This window comes from Eublepharis macularius, chromosome 8 (genome assembly GCF_028583425.1).
Source record: "Eublepharis macularius isolate TG4126 chromosome 8, MPM_Emac_v1.0, whole genome shotgun sequence".
Classification (NCBI taxonomy): Eukaryota; Metazoa; Chordata; class Lepidosauria; order Squamata; family Eublepharidae; genus Eublepharis; species Eublepharis macularius.
In genome coordinates this window covers 91,295,409-91,315,467 of record NC_072797.1, presented here as the reverse complement: position 1 = coordinate 91,315,467, position 20,059 = coordinate 91,295,409, and the positions used below count along the sequence as shown (strand labels likewise).

The 20,059-nt window shown below is 38.8% G+C and overlaps 1 protein-coding gene across 2 annotated transcripts in view; it reads right to left on the bottom strand.

Moving 5' to 3' along the window:
• Positions 1-4,391: 4,391 nt before the first annotated feature.
• TUT7 (terminal uridylyl transferase 7) overlaps positions 4,392-20,059 on the bottom strand; it is a 38,980-nt gene continuing 23,312 nt past the window's right edge. For both annotated transcript variants that reach the window (XM_054986468.1, XM_054986469.1), the window contains 16 exons: positions 19,313-19,463; positions 18,091-18,177; positions 16,562-16,662; positions 14,879-14,936; positions 14,085-14,188; positions 12,743-12,832; positions 12,553-12,666; positions 12,375-12,452; positions 10,118-10,295; positions 8,840-8,887; positions 8,660-8,751; positions 7,971-8,086; positions 6,999-7,324; positions 6,001-6,074; positions 5,772-5,835; positions 4,392-5,009 (listed from right to left, as the gene is read on the bottom strand). In XM_054986468.1, the coding sequence (XP_054842443.1) occupies positions 4,942-5,009; positions 5,772-5,835; positions 6,001-6,074; positions 6,999-7,324; positions 7,971-8,086; positions 8,660-8,751; positions 8,840-8,887; positions 10,118-10,295; positions 12,375-12,452; positions 12,553-12,666; positions 12,743-12,832; positions 14,085-14,188; positions 14,879-14,936; positions 16,562-16,662; positions 18,091-18,177; positions 19,313-19,463 (1,749 nt within the window). In that variant the 3' untranslated portion in view covers positions 4,392-4,941. The remainder of the gene's footprint in view (positions 5,010-5,771; positions 5,836-6,000; positions 6,075-6,998; positions 7,325-7,970; positions 8,087-8,659; positions 8,752-8,839; positions 8,888-10,117; positions 10,296-12,374; positions 12,453-12,552; positions 12,667-12,742; positions 12,833-14,084; positions 14,189-14,878; positions 14,937-16,561; positions 16,663-18,090; positions 18,178-19,312; positions 19,464-20,059) is intronic.

The window sequence follows — 20,059 nt, the reverse complement described above, 5'->3', positions numbered from 1 at the left end:
GACTACACAACTGTCCCCCTCAAATGTAACAATTACTAGCTGTGGGCTCTGTTGAAGAAACTTCCTTTTAAAAGTTTACTGAACTCATTGTTTTCATAATTATAACAATCAATGTTATAACAACAATGTGCTTATATATCACCCTTCTGGACAGATTAGTGCCCCACTCAGAGCACTGAACAAAGTCAGTGTTATCTCCACAATACAGCTGGGAAGCTGCAGCTGAGAGGCTTACTCAAGGCTACCGGCTGAGCTCATGGCAGTTGAACTAGCAGAGTGCCAGGGCCATGTTTACTCATGGCAGGCCCCCTCCGGCACTTCAATGTTTCACCCCACAACAGCTGACAGCCTGACCCTGGTACAGTATGTACTAGACTGCAGTACATAGCCCTATATCCATTTTGAGGGCCTCCTGAAGAATTCTATTCACAATTTTAAAATATTTTTATTGCACAAGAACTCTTCAGGAAAGTAACATTTTGGGGGTATAATTGTTCAATACTGTAATATTTTGAAGCGAATACAATTTGTATTATTTATTTAAAATATATTAAAATAATTATCCATAAATTATATGAGATAATTCGTTTAAGTTCAACAAAGCAGCAGTTAATTATCTTATTAATAGAGGTTATATAAGAGAATCAATTTTAATTTGTGAGGGTATGCCTCAGCAAAAAAAAATTGATGGGCCCCTAGTCCCTGCAGGTCCCCTAGGCTTCAGCCTAGTCAGCCTTATGAATAATACTGCCCTGCAGAGTGCTGATTTGCAGCCCTGCCTTTTAACCACTATGCTACGGCATAACATAGCAGTATAACCCAGAACAAAAATAATTAAAGGACATGGGTACTTATACTAAACAGCCTTAATTCAAATGTTAAGTTGAATGTCATATTAGCATATGTTTAAAGTTGCCGCTATTTTTACTTGTTAGTAGAAAGGAGCAAGAGTCCAGTAACACCTGTAAGACTAATACAATTTATGATAGGGTATGAACTTTCATTATGTGAAGAAGTGAGCAGCGACTCACAAAATCTCATTCCCTACCACAGTCTTAGTCTTATATGTGCTACTAGAGTCATGCTTTTTTCTGCTGCTACAGACGAACACAGCTCAGTCTATGAACACTTTTCTCCTGATCTGTGCCTTTTGTCTTCAGTTGATATTTTAATATCTGAACTAGACTATCTCTAGATACTGGAAATACTCTAGCTACTGACAATACTGGAGCAGATATTAAAGGCATCAATCTACAAGCATCTTTTGGACAACATAGTGATACGGTGAAGTCAGTATGTCCCCAACAGGTCCTGCCAAACCAACCTCATCTCCTATGACCGAGTGACAGGCTGACTGGATCGTGGGAATGCTGTCAAAGTACTTTATCTGGATTTCAGTAACGCTTTTGACAAGTTCCTGAATGGGTAAACTGGAGGACTGTGAACTGGACTCTAGGATGGTTAGATGGATGGGGAATTGGCTGGATAACCACATTCAGAGAGTAATTGTCAATGGCATCACATCTGATTGGAGGGAAGTGTCCAGTGGAGTGCCACAGGGCTCAGTTCTGTGCCCAGTGCTTTTCAATATTTTTATATATGACCTGGACGAGGATGTGAAAGATTCCTCATTAAATTTGCAAACGACTCCAAACTGGGAGGAATAGCAAACACCCTTGAAGACATAGAATTCAACGAGATCTGAACCCACCGGAAAAGTGGGCAGATTTGAGGTTCTTCACCTGGGTAACAAAAATGCAAAGCATGCATACTGGATGAGGGATACACTTCTGGGTAGCAGTGTGTGCGAACAAGATGTGTGTGGATGAAAAGTTAATGAATAGTCAGTTGACACAGTGGCAAAAAAGGCAAATACAATCTTGGGGTGTATCAACAAAGGTGTAACATCCAAATCACAAGATGGCATTGTCCCACTATATACCACCTGGGGCATTATGTGCAGTTCTGGAGGCCTCATTTCAAAAAGGATGTGGACAAATTGAAACAGGAGCAGAGGAGAGCAACTAGGATGATTAGGGGCCTGGAGACCAAGCCCTATGAGGAAGACTGAGGGACTGGGGAATGTTCAGTTTGGAGAAGGTTGAGGGGAGACATGATGGCTCTCTTTTAATTATTTAAAAGGCTGTCACTTAGGGGAGAGAAGAGAGCTGTTCCTGTTGGCAACAGGATAGGGCTCAAAACAATGGGTATAAACTGCAGGAGGGAAGGTACGGGCTGGACATCAGGAAAAACTTTATGAATAATCAAACAGTGGAATTGGCTGCTTACTGATGTGGAGGGCTCTGCCTCATCGGCAGTTTTCAAGGAGTGGCTGGATGAATACTTGTTAGGTATGCTTTAGTCTGTTCTAGCATGGGCAGGAGGTAGGACAGATGGGTCTGTAAGGCCCCTTCCAACATTATGATTCTATGATTCTCCCCCACCCATCTTCCCACTTTCCCTCACCAGAAGTTATTTCTTCTTCCCTAAAGTCTTGACATTGGCTCTTAAAACCTTGAAATTTATTCCAGCCTTCACAAGAGCTATTGCTTTATCCTCGGCGGCCAGATCCTATGCCTACTCCCACTGAGTTCAACAGGCTTCTTACAAGGGATCAGTTTTCAGCCTGCCTGATGAGGTCAGGAAAGTTCCCAGGCTTTTATCATTCCACAGAATGTGTAAAGCAATGTGCAAAACAGAACTATTCAGAAGGGCATTTTTATAATTGGAAACGTGAAATTTGATAATTTCATTACTTTGTTCTTGTATATATTACATTTGCATTTTTTCATTTTCCACCCATTTTGAAATTTAGCTGTTTATTGATATGTATTTATGTGTATTATATTGCTATACTAGATGTATTATACTGTTTTAACTTTATTGTAGCGTAAGCTTTCGAGAATCACAGTTCTCTTCGTCAGATGCATCTGACGAAGAGAATTGTGATTCTTGAAAGCTTATGCTTCAATAAAGTTGGTTAGTCTTAAAGGTGCTACTGGACTCTTTTTGATTTTGCTACTAAGAACATAAGAACATAAGCAAAGCCATGTTGGATCAGGCCAGTGGCCCATCCAGTCCAACATTCTGTCACACACAGTGGCTAGAAATCCAGTGCCATCTAAAGGACTGTCAGTGAGGCCAGGACACCAGAAGCCCTCCCACTGCCTTCCTTCCAGCACCAAGACAACAGAGCACCACCTCCCCACAAAGAGAATACCATCTATCTCCTGTGGCTAATAGCCACTGATGGACCTCTGCTCCATATATTTGTCCAGTCCCCTCTTGAAGCTACTACAGACTAACACGGCTAACTCCTCTGCATCTATACTGTTTTAGAGTGTTTTCTAATTTTGTAGCCCAGTTTTATTCATTTTGGTTGTATGTTTTGTATGGTTCTTTCATACTGCATTTTTTTAACTGTATAATCCATTTTTGAGTCTCACCAAGAAAGGCAGACTATATGTAATAAACAAAAATAATATTTCTATTACAATAAAATGGCCAGTGTTGCATGGAAATACAAGTGCCCTGAAGATAAAATCTGAAAATCATGCAGTTTAGGTTGCTACATATTAGTAAAAATGTAAAATGGTTATGCAGAAGTCAATCACCCATAGAGCATTACTTTCAATGATTGCATATCTGAACACATTAGAAGAAGAAAAAACAGCACTGAAAGAAAAGCAGTGGAGGCAGCTGAGTTCTGCATTCAGGTTCACATGCAATTTATATACAGGAATGGTTCCAGACACAGATCTCTGCATCACACAGATCTCTGCATAACAGCAGACGTTTTAGTTACCTAGTGTTTTGAAAAATCAAGACCAAACATATAACTCCCTCTAAAAAAATGTAAGGTTATTTAAGCTAGAATACATGTTTACAGCTTAAAATACAGAAAATGTTCCTATGTTATATTTTGTCTGCATGCGCACATTTGTGTGTGTTTATGTATTTAAAAGACTCCTGGAATATATAATACCAAGAAAAATTTAGAAATTTTATCTTTTCTGTTGGCTGTTTATTTCAAGGTCATAAATAACAGTGGCTTAAATTTATGCTGTATACTTTTCTTGTATTATCTCCAGAAAATCCTGACGTTAAGCCTTGATAACAATAAATCCTTGATTATCACATGGTTCTTTTCAGAAAAACAGTATATTATCTTTTAACTGCCAACGTATCTTCTTGTTTTCTCAGATGAACTTAGTTTTGTGTGTGTGTGCACGCGCGCACACGTGCACATGTGTTATACACAATGGGAAAATATCACAGCAGCTGAACATAGAGCTAACCAGCTTCTTAGTCTTTTTGTACACAAAGATAGCAGCATATCAATCATAAAACAACAATAGGAAGAACTCACTCAATGGCACTGCTTTTCCACAGAGATTTTACATAAAAGTTTACTTAATGTCCATGTTTAGTTCCCCATAGGTTAAAATATTTGTAAGTTATGGCAGTAGCAATCCAGAAACATTTTAGACATTTAACAAAAGAAATCAATAAATGTTCATCATTAATAAATAACCCCTTTATCCTTCAAAAATAATATTTTGAAGGTGACGCTGTATTTGGCTTGCACCCCATTAAGTGCACTCAAACATTCAGGCTGAATGTAGAAAACTCTCTGAAGTGGTCTGGATTGGGGAATTCCTTGATCTACATGTTTTGTATTTTGTAGTAAATACAATCATGGTTTTCTATTAAAATGCTCAAACTTATTAAGAGCAGGGAGATTCATGGTAAGAACAAACATTAAAATCCATTGCTCTTTCATCTTTAGCAGTTTAATTAAAATAAAGTGTGTTCTCTTTAAATTTAAGCTGAAGACTGCTTGTGCTGCTGTTTTGTGAACCTGGAGACTCTAAACAAAAATAAACATTTCTTAAGTAAATGGACGGTCTGTATTGCAACTTAAAAGACTGCTTCAGTCTCTCATGAATCTTGATGGGATCTCTTCTGCGAAGCTTTTCCCTGAGTCATGTATTTGCTGGAAAGGCTGCCTGTGCATGGAGAGAAAATACCACTTAATTGAAGATATTATCACAATGGAAGCAATTTACACAACTTTCCATTAGCATGTTTACAAATGATAAGAGCCATTCTGCAATGACAAGGAGAAATGAATACTGATTAATGGGTAAACTTGAACTAAAATTTCTTAGAACTTCAAGAACACTTATAGTTCATTCCACCCACTTCTGACTTTTTCCAGGACCCATTATTAAACATCCCCTTCTAGAAGTAGGAAGGTAAATCCTACTCTGAAATTGCACCCTTCATCATCATGAGAGTCAATGGCACTATGATGCACACAACAAGCAATGACTTTAACATACTGATATTACTGCTTCCAATGACAAATTGTATGGAATATATGTTTTAGAATAATATTCCAGCAATTCAAAAACGAATTTTATGAGGGGCTTGAGGCCTACAAGGTGCTCAAACTACAGCAACATGGGAAGATAGGTGCCATTTCAGTACATTGTGGAAAAATAAGTTTAAAAATATTTGAAAGTTGAGCATCTTAGTAATAGAACTTTTTCCTTTTACACGCCGTGTTAACTTTTGTTACAGACTGTATAGTTAGGCACTCACCAAAGGAAAATGAGCCTGCTGAACCCAAAAGTCCAAGTCTCTCTAACTCATATAGGGGTACTGCAGAAAAGGTGGTTTTTTTCTTTTGGTGCATGCTTTTACATTTAAATAATGGATGTTGTAAAAGAAGAAGTCTAGTAAGAAGAAGTCTAGAAGTAACCAACCTGACTGGGGACTCAAGTGTATTTTTCCTTTCTGTTTCTTTTTTTCTTCCTGTAGAAGTAGTCCCTTTAAAAGTTTAAAGAATATGAGAACATACGGAGTTAGCTACTATTTGATGCAGAAACAGTATCTAGCTGAATGCCGTTTGATTCAAATATGTAATAGGAATCATGGAACTTGTACTTTGAAAATAAGGGTTTTAAAAAATACCATGTATGACATATTATTTACCTGACTTAATCTACCAGAGTGTTTAACAGCATTGGATAAAGGAGACCCACATAAAACTTCTGACTTCAGAACACCTAAGAAAGTGGAAATAAAAGATTAAATCGTAAAAGGAAATTAGATTTTATTTCCATACCACTCTTTTTAAAGGAATCTATTCATATACCACCAAGCAAACATTTAGCAGATATTAATTCTTGGGAGGTTTTAAAATGAGACGTTTTAACAGTTGAGATAGAACAAAAAGATTATCATACTTGTTGTATTTGGCAAAATAAAGAAACCGAATGAGAGTTGATTCGAAGTAAATAAAAGCATGGCATAGGAGTAAGAGGAAGGGTTTTTTTTAGAAACTTATGCAGCACTTGGCATTTAGCTTACAGCTGTAAAAAACTGATGCTTCTCCTTTGCACCTGTCCCATGCACATCCCTAACTTTCTCCATGGCTCTATTCAGATCTATGATCAACTGTGCTTGCACAGGCCTTAGTTAGGTGACTAGCCATGATCTGTTTGCAAACTCCAGTTAGTCTGCCTCCTGCCTTCGTTCTTGCCTCCAAGAACAATTACCAGATATTATGCTGAGTTCTCTTGCATTGCCACACTACTGGCAAAGCCTCACTATTGGTCAGCTGCAATAAATGGGCAGGAAAAGATCAGAAAGCCCAAGGCAACCCAATCCTTCTCTGAGATATTCAGGTCACTCTCATGTAAGCCGATCAGTTCCCTTTCTGCTTCTGACTAGATGCTTTACTGTATTCCTAAACATTTAAAACACTGAAACAAAACAAATCTTTTAGAAATGCCTTTCACACAATCCTTTTTCACTTCTTATTTTGACAGAGTCTTTCTCTATCAGGCTGCTCCCCGCACCAAAGATTGCCGTGTTTATATAGCACGTTAATTACCTCTGAACCCCAATGTCTTCCAGTTAATTTCCTTAAACTTACAATTTAGAAAAATATAGAATATTAGCATTAGACTGCATATGGATTTCATTACCTGCAGCTGCTTTGTGCTGTGGGCACTCTTTTTTAATGTGGCCTTCCCTCCCACAAATAAAACAACGCTTCTCTCTTAAATCCCTGTCTTCTTGTCGCTTCCATTTTTCCACTGGCTGCTTAGCAGTCTTCTCTTTTCCAGTTTCCATTGTGCCTTTGCCCAATTTGTTTCTATGAGGCATACATATCTGTAACTTCCCATCCTTCAGCAAAACTTCTCGTTCTGTAGTTTTAACTGGGGTCTCTTTGTCTTCTTTACTTCTTTTTTCTTTGTTTTCTGTATACCTTTGGTTTTTGGGATCATCACTGTCATGTCGTCTTCTCACTCTAACAATGCACAGCATTAATTATAATCTTAAAATGGGAAAAATATGAGTGTCTGGAATCGACTGACAAAGTACATTTCAGTCATAATCCTTTTGTAATTGGATTTACAACAAGTCCGTTATATTAGAGGATCACTATTAGTAAAGGTATGCAGGGAGTATCTATTAATGAACGCACAAAACCTATTCCATTTTATGTAACTTGGCATTCATTTGGCAACTGAATTACTAAGTCAAAGTGTAGTATCTTATTGGTAGAGACATAATTAGAAGGATCTTTTGCTGGAAGCGCCTGAACTTTATTACTGAAAGATATTTAATCTATTCGTTTTTGTGAAAATCATCAATACTTATCTATTAAGAGTTACAGCGTTCTTTAAAGACTTAATATCCTTACATTAACTGATTTAATTTGCCCCTTTTCATTCATTAAAAAAAATTAAAAGAGCTGTATGTTTGGAATGCTATAAATATGTTAGAATAAACTAATGTCTCTGACACGCATGCATGCACACACAGTAGCACAAGTGTAGCATTCTTAATTTCCTAATAATGGTTAGTAGTCTGGGAAAATAACATCTACAATGGGCCAATAAATATTTATACTATTGACAGATTGCTTCTAGACAAGAGATAAAACTACTCACTTCCTCCGCATGGGACAGTCTTTCATGAAATGTCCTATTTTACCACAGATTCGGCAACATCTATCATTTGGAGCCAATTCTCCTTCTGTCAGGACTTCTGGGTCAAAAAAATATTCCTAACAAAAAATGACTATTAGCATTTGACTCCTTAAAAAGAGCAATGATTTCTACCCAATAAAGAACATGCACACCACTCTAATTGACTATGGCTTTCCCAGAGAACTTCAGAACTACAAGTCTAGACCTGTTCATGTTTCCCCTACACGATCACACACACAGCAATGGCAAACTGCAACTGGGTTCCACAGAGCATACATATGCTTCCCTTACTGTTATTATGTTAAGTCCAAATGGTTTATAAATAACCCTAATTCACAGTCACATGAGTATAATGAAGAAGGGTAATTAGAATTTGGGTAAATTTTCAGTAATCTTACATTACTCAAGAATACAATAGACTGTAAAACACTCAATACAGGGAACTATGCCACAAAGCTTTTAATGAAGTCTCCATGCATAATCAAAATGCTTTGACAATGTGCAATGCTCCTTTAATATAGATACATATTATTTACTTTTTTCCTTTAGCAAGTCCTTCAAAGTATACAAATGTTTGTGTATTAGCTGTGGAATGAGCTGCTTAATAAACTTCTGGTACACATTTATGCAGTCATATTCCCAATACTCACCATTTTGGAAGAATATTCTTTAGGAAATCCTCTTACTGGGACACCAAATACTCGCCTGCCATTTATAAAAGCCTTCATTATAAAGTTTGTCACTAGAATAATCAAAGAAAAGCAATTCATTATCTAAATGGGAAAATTAAAAGTAGTTTTGTGTAACACATTTAAGCCAACGAGTCTTACTTTTTCTTGATAATCCAGCTCCAAGATTATGATTCAAATCAAAAGGATCTGCAAGAAGAATGTCAAATACTTTAGTAAAATCCATATAAAGCCTTATGAACAAATAGAATCTGATGAACTGAAAAGCAGCAGAGCACACTAAACAGAATCAATACATTTCTTCCCATGTCTTTTTAAAAATACCCACCCAGGCAAAACTGAAATTTTTGAAAATGAAAAGCTTTTCTTGAGGAAAAGGTAGAAATCTGTAAATTTCAGGGTTCAATGTAAAGGGGATGGATAATCTGAGTACAGTAGCCTTAAATCTGAATGAGAAGGGACTAACAGAAAAGGCTGTCCTGCACTGATTATTCATTTACGGGATGCAGGGTCACTGGCTTTGCAGATCTAGCTGCAGGGCCAGAGGGTAGGAGTCCCTGGTGGTTATTACAACTCCTGGCAGCTGGTACGGATAACTTAAATAAGAGCTAGCATGGAGATCGGCAAACTAGGCCAGCAAAATACACGTTGAAGCATGGGCAAACTTTCCTGTCAGCCTTCCTGTAGTGGTTGTTGACTCCTTTGCTCCTGCTGGTTGGATCTTGCCAGATCTCCCTGTGTCTATCCGCAGTGACTGAGAGTTATGACTAGATTGCATTACTAGATTGTATACCATATCTTGGAGAAATTGTGTGTTTTGTAATTTTTTTGTATTTATACTTGATTTTATGATGTATTTATTGTGTTTTATTTACTTATGTATTTATGTTCCTGTATTTATGTGACCCACCCTGAGCCTGCTTGTGGGGAGGGTGGGCTAGAAATCTAATCAATCAATACCACAAGGGCTTCCTTCTGATTCTCAGTATCAAACATTCTGGATAGCTCATGGGATATAGGATGGGAAATGCGTACAAAACACCTGCTAAACACCTCAATCTGTGCATTTTATATACCAGCTTCACTGTCTCTTTCTGTTTAGTATCCCCTATGGCCAACGCTATGTCAAATGCAATATTTACTTGCACTAACTGTTCAAAGGCATAGATGGCATAGTAGCTGTTAAGTCCCCCTCTTAATAATTTGCCAACACAAGTGTGTACAGGATACGTCTGTTATACAAACAGGGATGAAAATTATATTACTTTTGTTACAAAATGGGGGGAGGAAAATAAGAAATAAAAAAGTTCTTTAAGAAGGATGGCACTCGAGAGGTATATGAAATTAGGCCTTTGTACCATTAAAATATACAAAAATGTATAAAACTCATAATGAGAGAAAGCTCTCTCTTTCTCATACCTTCAATAACAATATATTTTGAAGTCCACTGTTTCTTGAATGTTGTAAGCAAATTTTTTCTCCTGATGCAGATAACATGTTCTTTAAAATCAAATTCTTCAGTATAAAAACGTAAAAGTCCCAGCCATAACTCTCCAATGGATTCATTATTTTTACCAAAGTCTGGCCAAAATGCTGGCTGGAAACAAAAAACGCATGATATTTTACTTCAATGTTCAGATTTTCAGACCAGTTGTTCACAATGGAGTATGAAGTAACTAGTACTTTATGAGTGTATATTTACACATATTCAAATCCACCTGTCTCTGTTTCACTCTGTTAATTATCCTGTGATGCCATGTAACACATCTATAACCCACCTTCTACACCACAGCCTATACTAGGGAAGAGCAGAATACCAACAGTGGGTTAATAGTTGACTACTAGCAAATTTACAGTGGCCTGCTAAGTCATAATTAAAAGCTCATGCTTTTGCCTCTATTCCCAGTGCCACTGCCCTGCATATCTGAGGAACACTGAGGTGGAGTAGGAACAAAAATCCCTCCCTTGAGAGAGTTCATGCTGTGTTTTTCTGTGAAGGCTTGCACAGGTATGCACATGCCGTCAGTGCATGTAGAATATGTTGGCACTGGTTCAATTTGAAATTAAAAGCCCCCAAGAAACAACAATAGTGCTGAGCTGGCAGCCTTCTAACACTTTGATTGAGCACCCGAGCATCCTCCAGCCAGTGGACTCTGGTCCAGCCTCCACAGGCCAGACTGTAAAAGGAGAACCTAGAGACCCCCACCCCCATCGAGCCCTGTTCAACCTAGCTGCAGCCACCACCAGCTATGGTGGTCAAAGAAGGGAACTTGTAAGCACCTTCACTGTGCATCTTTTGACACCTCCCCTTGCATTGATGGTGAGAGCTGGATTGAGCAGGGCAGACTCAAAAGGAGAATTTGGGGGTGGGGAGGGGATCTCCTCCATACAGCTCTCCCTCCAAAGCAAACGTGACTGAGCACCAAGCATCCAGTGCCTTGTTGCAGCAGGAGGCGTTTCTGAGTGTGTGTGAACAAGACAGAAAGATTGTGTATGGGTGCACGTTTGTTTGTATTGCTGAGTTTTTAAGGGAGGGAGTGTGCGAGTGCTGTTTTCTGCATTTTTACCTAACAGAAATATCAAGGTTTTTTTATTAGGTTGGCAGTGCTAGAGGGGATCCATAGCACACCATCTTTACCATGTTTATCAGATTCTCACACTCATGTGTGAGAAAGGAGGTGGCAGAAGTGCAAGAGGGCCACAAGGTGCTTATTAAAGACCAAAAAATGTGAAATTTGAAATCTGCCCACCCCTGCATACATTACAAATGCAAGCTATTACGTTTCCTGTAACATGTTGAGGCTTCGTTATGTGTTATAATGTGAAGTTAAACTCATGAATCAAGAATACAAAGCAAAACCTTCCACTCCACAGAAGGCAGACAGATCTAGAAGTACAGCTGCACATCTATGGCATGTGGGTTGCTGCAATCGCAGAACCACCCCCAAAATATAAGTGAGAGTTGCCTAGACCCACAGCTGCAGGACCAGTCATCAAAACAAAACTGAATTATCACAACCTGCCTTTCTTCTTATAGTAACCAGTCTTATGTTCCACCACACAAAAACCTACTATTAAAAATAACTTGCAGCATAATCAGTGGCATGGTGCAAACTAAGTGCCCTCGCAAAAAATAAATCTCACAAAAATAGAAAATAAGGCATTAAGGAAAAAACTTCTCTGTTCCCTCAGCTCTGTTTCAGAGAACGGCTGGGCTTGCTGCCTATTTAGCTGTTAAGTGCCCTGCCCTTGCCCCATACTTTATTTATTTGTCATGCATATGCAAACTGTTTATTTTCACAACAATGCACAGACTGTGCCTCCACAGAATACTTTCAGTTATGCTATATGTATAAAATCTTTTCTGCCACAGACCCTGAATCCTCAGATTTTCAATTTCAATTTAAGAATTTTCTCTTTTTATCAATCAGTTTATTGATCTGATACAGACCTAATGTTTTACAGCTATTCAAATATTTCATTGCAACTGGGCCTATCAAAGTATTGTGTCAAACTAACAACTTAATAGTTCTCTTTTTAGGTCTTACATAAAAGTAATAATAATTCTTTTTCTTTTTTTAAGCATGTGGTTTTACAGAGAATAAATGTATCTTTTAGGTAATGTGGCAGCATTTAAGGTTACATAGGCAATTGGCTAATACGAAGAGAGACTCACCAGTTCATCTATTCTGTCAAAGAAATAGACATTCCAACCATCAACTAAAATCTCAGGTTTCTTTTGCTCTTCGTAGATCTAAGAACAGATGTATTAGACCATCGAGTTAAAGACCTGCTGTTTCTGAATTATTTTTAAGTGAGCGTGCAAGTATGCCAAAATTAAACATGCACTATACCTCCTGAAGCACAGGAATGACAGGTGGGCTTCTTTGCTGAAGGAAATAAAGCACCATAAGAGTATATGCATAGGAAGACAGGCTGCCCCTAGATGCATCACCAATGTCACACATCTGAAGAAGAGAAAAACGTTAGTTGAAAAATTTGACCAGCATTGTGTTTTCTTTCATAGTCTGAAAGACTGCTTACCTTTGTAAAGACTTTCATTGTATAACAGAGATATTTTACTCTGGGATCAATAGCTGCATAAGAGGATAAGAGTCTTGTGTTATGCAGGGCCTATAAAATATAAATATATTCAATGTGAACAGAAACAAAAGATTTTCCCTTTGCAAGACTTGACTTGGAATGCTCTTCCAAATATATTTAAATAAAGCAGCTCAGCATGTTTCAGCTGACTCAAACTGGAATTCTAATATGTTTGCATTTGAGATGTGCATATACATAAATAAACACATGTATGCAGGCATACACACACCCCTTTTTCTTTTATGATCCTAATAATCCAGTAATAAGTAAAATATGACAACAGCAGGATGCCACCATGCATAATTTCAAAGAAACATGCTTTTAATCATATGGATCCTCAGAAACATGTTTTAAGATTTACAATTTCTATAGTCCAGTGCCAGTCATGATATCTTTTCCCCTTCTACTTCCCAAATTCAATTGATCAGCTATCCACATGATGATTCACAGTCCTGTTTTTGTTCAACATGATTACATAGAGGTGTGCACTTCGGGTTTCTGATTCGGAAAAAAATGCCCGAATCGGACCCAATCTGTAAAGAACACCTGAATAAAAGCTTCTTGAAGCAATTCGGATCGCTTCGGGGCCCTTTAAACTTCAGCTGAAGTTTAAGTTCTCCCTCCTTACCTCCAGCCAGCTGCAAAGGGGTAGAGCTTAAAGGGTAGAAGTCTCCCTGCACCGTTTGCAAATGGTGCAGGGAGCCTTCTACCCTTTAAGCTCTCCCCCCTCCCTCCAGCCAGCAGTGAACGAAGTGGAGGAGGCCTTTCCTGCCCCTCAAATGGCCGCTGCAGCAGCCATTTGAGGGGGTAGGAATAGCCGGAGGGGGCAGCTCCAGCCTTCCCTGCTGCCCAGTTGGCCGCTGCAGCCACAGGCAGCAGCAGAGCCGGTTCCAGGCTGTCCTGGCCTCATGAGGGCTGCCGCGGCACTCTCCCACCTCCCAGCTGATCAGCCTCCCCTGTCCCAGCCAGCTAGGTAAGTGGGGTATGCTCCGAATCTTTATGGAACATATCGAAGTGAGGTAAATACCAGATTCCTGAAGCAGCTTGCCACTTTGGGATTCTGGTAATTCTAGATTTTCCCATCGCTTCAGGTAAACCTGAAGTGGGAAACCCAAATCTTTTGGTGGTGCACACCCCTATGATTACAGGAGGGATTCAAATGTAATCTGGCAACCCATTTTGCGGGGTTAAAAACTAATCAGTTCCACATTCTTGTTTATAAGACTCCTACAATAACTAGTGGAAAATGTACTTTCATTTCAAGTTAGAAGAATATTCTTACCAATGTATTATACAAACTGATGTCTACTTCAAGACCACTTCGGACATGGAAAAACTTGACAATTGGCACTTTAGCAGTTGTTATGGGCAAGATATTTCTTAGACCTAAGAAAAGTATTAGGATACTAATTTACATCCATTTAATTTAATACCATTTAATTCAATGGTAAAGTGGATAACTATTTCAATCCAGTAACATTATGTGTTTAATGAAGCTTATACTGCAACTCTATACAGACTTACCTGAGAGAAAATCTCATCGAATCCACATTTTATTTTAGTGCAGTGGTTATCAAACTGTGCCCAGAGAAACTGGTGACTCTTTGGAAGTCTAACCAGAGGTATCTCAATGAGAAAATGGATGTACTTCCCTGAAAGATGGATTTTCATCTTTTTTTGCAAATCACAGCCACAAGAGAGCACTGGGTGCATTTTAGGGCATACTGTTGATTCATATGTAGTATATTGGCCCTAAAGGTCTGGCCAGCATACTGCATGAGCAGCCTGTTTGCCTTAAGAAGTGGAGAGTGCCTTCATGTCACAGCTGACTAATGGCAACCCTGTCGGGTTTTCAAGGCAAGAGACATTCAGAGGTGGCTGGCCATTGCCTGCTTCTGTGCAGCAATCCTAGACTTTCTATATTTAATCCCTGAGCCAAATCAATGTTTAATATTTGCAAAAATTGGGGCTTAAAATCTGAACTCAGCTATGTTAATTATACCTACTTATTAATTTTGAAGCCATCTCACAGACTTTATGCTCCTATATTGGAAAAAATATTTTAATCAAAGATACCTGAATGTTTCTTCAGCACTCTCGCAAGTTCTTCAATAATTCTTATGCAATCAAGCCCCTGTCATAGAAAATATAATACCAGTGCAATAAACTACTATCATGATTAAAAAACAAATCTTTTTCTGAATTACATCCTACTAGTGTAAAGACCCAGTGATAAATTTCATTGTGCAACAAACTGACCTACATTGTTTACAATGCACTAAGTTTCCAAAACCACTGAAACTATGGCAGAAATATGCTTTAACATGTGCCTTAGAATTAGAGTGTTTCTTGTATTTACTATTTTCATTTCAGAACAGTACCTGCTAAAAAACATAAGCATTTCACAGCCCTGATCAACTGTTTGTCTGGAAACTCAAATCAAATGAAGTATGGTTTCTTTCATAATGCTAACTACCCACTGGACTGGGGCAGTAGGAGTAAGCACATTGTTCGCACGTAACCGATGACCAGTACTACAAGATTTGCCATTGGTATGTTCCTTAATACCACCCTCCCCTACAAAAGAGCTGTGTTAGAAGCACTGGTTGGATGCTGGATATAGGTTTCTCTCTCACATGCAAGCAGCGTATTGCATTCTAATGGCAAATCCACATAAAAACTGTTTCCCAGAATGATCATAGTTACTCCTTGTCAGGTTGCTGTCAATGAAAGCTTGTATAATTACAAGCAGAATAAGTAGTTCCTATTGTATAACGACACTGGACTTCTAGCATTTTAGGAGCTATTTCACTGGAATTTCTACTTGTGTAAAATCAGATGAGACTCTTCAGCTAAGTAGCTATTAAATATTCAGCTAAGTAGCTATTAAATATGCACTTTGAAATTAACAGACAGATTCTTTGAATTTATCTGAATGCTAAGGTTGTCACTATGTTTGTGACAGCTAGTGTAGTAATCTTAGCAACAAGCACAGCAGCCAATAAGGGCAGTGCTTGGAAACAATCAATTGCACCTGAGTGCTGGGAATGAGGAAGAGAAGTGTTGTTTAATAGGAATGTGGCCTAAAAACCTGTATATGTATCAGATCTTTAGTTAAATTCTCCTGTCTGGGAAACTGACAGTGCCATCCCAAACAGTTACACTATTCTGGCTTAGAAGAATATAACTCCGCTTAGGATGGCATTGAGAGTGTACAAAGCATTACATTACTTCAGCAAGGTTTGCAAAATCAGCCAAATACTCTATTTATATATAATTAGCCTGACTAGGAATGGTTCCCCCCCACCTTTGACATGCACAGTTTAAAATATTAAATCCCAGATCTCCTTGTTTATTGCTAATATCTACCTCTTCTTATCATTTAAAAGGAAGCACCATGTATTTACCTTACCCTTCAGTCACGAGCCAAGGCTCTGATGAATATCTTATCTGCATCCCTGAATCTTTTAAAACACCTGCTGGAAACCCCCAGTTCAGTGAGGAAGGTGTCTAAGTGATGAAGAATCATTTGGGTGGTGTTTAGCCCCAAGAAACCATCACTGTAGAACGTCTGATTCTTAACAAAAAAAGAATATATCCACCTCTCCCCCATCTCCCCAGGACACTATCACACTCCTTTACTGAGATTTCCTTTTTCAATACAACATGATTAAATTTGAGTAATGGGCAATTTCTTGAAAGCTGAAGTTTCTTTATGTCACAGATATTGCCTGCATTTGCATTGTTGACCAGATTTACCTCAGCACTCTCTAGACCATCAATAGTCATACAGATATCAAGATCACTTTGCTTGAAGCCAAATCCATTCTTTGAAGAGCCAAACAAGTTTAATTTGGTGCCTATAAGGAATAAGGACAATTTTTAGCATTTGTTGTAGCATTTGCCATAACCAGGCTATTAGAAAGCATGAACAAGCTTCTTGGTAAGAAAGGAATGGATAATACATGCAAAATAATTTTTTCCTGTTATGTTGCACATTCGGTAGTTTCTATTATGGATTTTACAGATATTTTTAAATTCTCAGTTAGATCAAAAGACTCCAAGTAGAACTCTAAAGCAAGGGACAGTGTTTGCCCAACAAACTGAAGCACAGGAATGAATCCCCCCAGAACCAGTGAAGCAAGGGGACCAACATCACATCAGATAATCACATCCACTAAACTCAAACCAAACTGAAACAAGGGACATTATTGCAGCTTAGCCCAACAGAAGCAAACTGAAGCAAGGGAATGTCTTGAGTACTGCTTGGTTCAGTTCTGTGGTGTTTCCCCACTGGTTGAACCCAGTGCCTGGCTGCTGTGAATGATACAGGTTCTGTTGGGCTAAGTTGCAACACTGTCCCTTGTTTCAGTTTGGTTTGGGTGGAATAAGTGTAATTCTCTGATGTGGTGTTAGTCCCCTTCCTTCGCTTTGGTTCTGTTGGGCTTTCTCTGAGATGAGCTCAGCTTGCATTTGAGAGTGTGGCTTGGCTATGGCAGCCTTGCCCCAGTGTGTTTCTGTAATGGCTTTGACTTTTTTCCCCATAGGAAACAATGGAGTGGCTGGAGGCACCTTGTTCAGGGGATTCAATCTTCCTGAAACTTGTGGGGGGGGGGGGTGTCATTAGATGACAGTCAGGAGTAGGTCCCCTAAAAATTTGGTGGAGTTTGAATGAAAATTGCCACCCCCATCTCCCCAGATAGCCTCCAGATATTTTCCCCAAAGGGAATAATGGACAGTGAGCAGGGCCATCTTTTGGGGGGCCCATAAAATTGGCCCCCAGGATCCAATCTTCATGAAACATGGGACGACTATAGAGAACCGTCAGGAGTAGGTTCCCCCCCTCCAAATTTGGTGGTTTGGTTGAAAAATGACCCCTCCAACCTACTAGATAGCTTTCAGAGTGATTTCCCCACAGAAAACAATGGATGAATTTTACCGAATTTGGAATACCCAGTTTTTACAGTATCAGCCAAAAATTAGTATTTTAATCCAGATTCTGAACCAAAGTGTTCACCCTTGGCTGTGCTTACTAAACAGATTTCACAATCTTTTTTGTCTTCTGCAGCTCCTCAGGACCAACCAAGAAGTACTGCTGAAGGTGAAGGAGGGGGAGGGGATGGGACACATTTGGGAACAGCATGGGATGAAGTGCATGGGGCTATGTCTTAAGTGGGAAATTATCTGAATGTGTAGACACATCCCCCTCCCTTTCCCAGTGAAAGAAAATTTTGAGTCTCACTCACTGATGTTAATAAATATATTTCAAACTTTAAAAAAAAAGATACCTGGAAATTCCTGTTGGATGAAGCTTTCAAGATTTTGTCTTATATGTTCACGTGCCTGATCTTCTATATTATTTGGAGCAAAGTCCTCTGTTAAAAAGACAATAAATCAGTTTCAAAACAGGGTTGTTAAATTAAGCAATGAACCACAGATATTTTCTTCCAAAATATTTAGTACTAGCAACCAAACCTGTTGTTAAAACAATGGGCTCTAGAGAATGGCCCCCGGAGGGCTAGGCCTTCCCACCGCTGCGCTGGGCCTTCCTGGGCCTCCAGAGGCCTTGAGGAAGCCACCATGGTGGCGAAAGGCAAGCCATGTTGCCAACGACTCACTTTTTATCCCTATGAGAGCGCCTGAGCAGGAATAAACGGGGAGCAGGAATAAATGGTGAGTCGTCATCAACACGGCTTGCCTTTTATATTGTAGGATTGTATTTGCACCACTCCTTTGTTTGCATCCCATGCAAAATCTCCATCAGTAGACAGGTTTTCTTTCAGTAGAGTGGGACTTTCTCCCCTTGCAACCCAAAATATCCCCCAAATCCTGCCCCAGGAACAGCATGAGAGGGGTGTGAGACATTTACTGCTAGAGGAAGATCTCGGTGAAAACTGCCCCCTCTCCTATCTATGGAAATGTCCACTGGATTTCACCTCTTACTTATTTAACATCTGCGGTAGATTTAGAAAAATGCTGGCTGATCTGAGGTGTAGCATGACACAATGAATACAAAATTTGTGATCTAACAGATAACAGCCTGAAGCAGTACAATCAGTGTAAATATATAAGCCTAAGAATTTGGGGAGGAGGAGTGGGAAGGATATTTTTTTACAGTAAGAAAGCTACGCATGTATGAAAAAATATGTAAGGTTTATTAATAAGAGTAATTTCATATACTTGAATAATTCAAGATGTTCAGTGGCAGACTTAGGTCTGAATCTCAGACAACCAAAGTTTGGGAAGGGTGATCTACACAGCAAAGAAATGGTAGTAATTTTTATTATTATTATCCTTCCTATGTTCACTGTTTTCCCAGTTCCGTTCTACCCATCTCATGTTTTCCTGTAACTCTGCAAACACTTCTCAAACTCTGGCTAGGAGAAGCTGGCTTCAGAGGAAATGGAGCCCATGTGTATGAAACTCAATTTTCTTGAATAAACTGTAACTTCTTTGTATACTTAAGCATTTCCAGAAACTTGCAACTAAAACAAAGGTCAACTAACTTACTGTAGCACTGGATGCACACTTGATCTAAAATAGCAGAAAACTTGGGTGTTAATGGAGGCAAGGGATCTAGTTCAATTTTTTTGAAGTCTTCTGGGCAGTCCCTCTTTAAGTGACCTTCTCGCTTACATAAGCTGCATACAACTGTAGGAGACTGTACCAAGAGAAAGCAGGACATCATTAAACATTTCTCTACTCTGAGTTCACTTATACTTTCTAATTCTTTTGGTTGCTATGGAAGAAAGCTCACGTAAGAGAGAAAGCCAACAGCCAGCCATAGGATATACAGGGGGAAATGAATTTGTCCACACCAGGAAAGGGTCATTTTTTGCATTGTCAGGGTGCATCTTATTCTCTAAACCCTAGATCAAAAGTGCAGAATAATTTGACTACCTTGTGGTTAATCAGAGTTATAATAAATATATCATATAGCCAGCAACAATTCCAAATCAGGTAGCACATTGTATGAGGTTAAGAATTTCTGTTACCAGACCTTGACTGAAATAGAGCTCAGGCTCCAGACTGAGCCCACCAGTTGGACAACCCTGGCTTATACAATAAAGTGGAAGGGCTCAATGTGGTTTGGATAATAACCCTTATGTTTAGTTATTCCAAGTTAATAAACATTTTAGTTTAACTTCATCTTTCATTTCACCTTTAAGATGTTTAATAAGAAGCCTGCTACACATTCTCTCATGCTAGTAAACGGATCCTAGAATTTGTCATTTGGCAGAATTCAAGCAAGTTAAG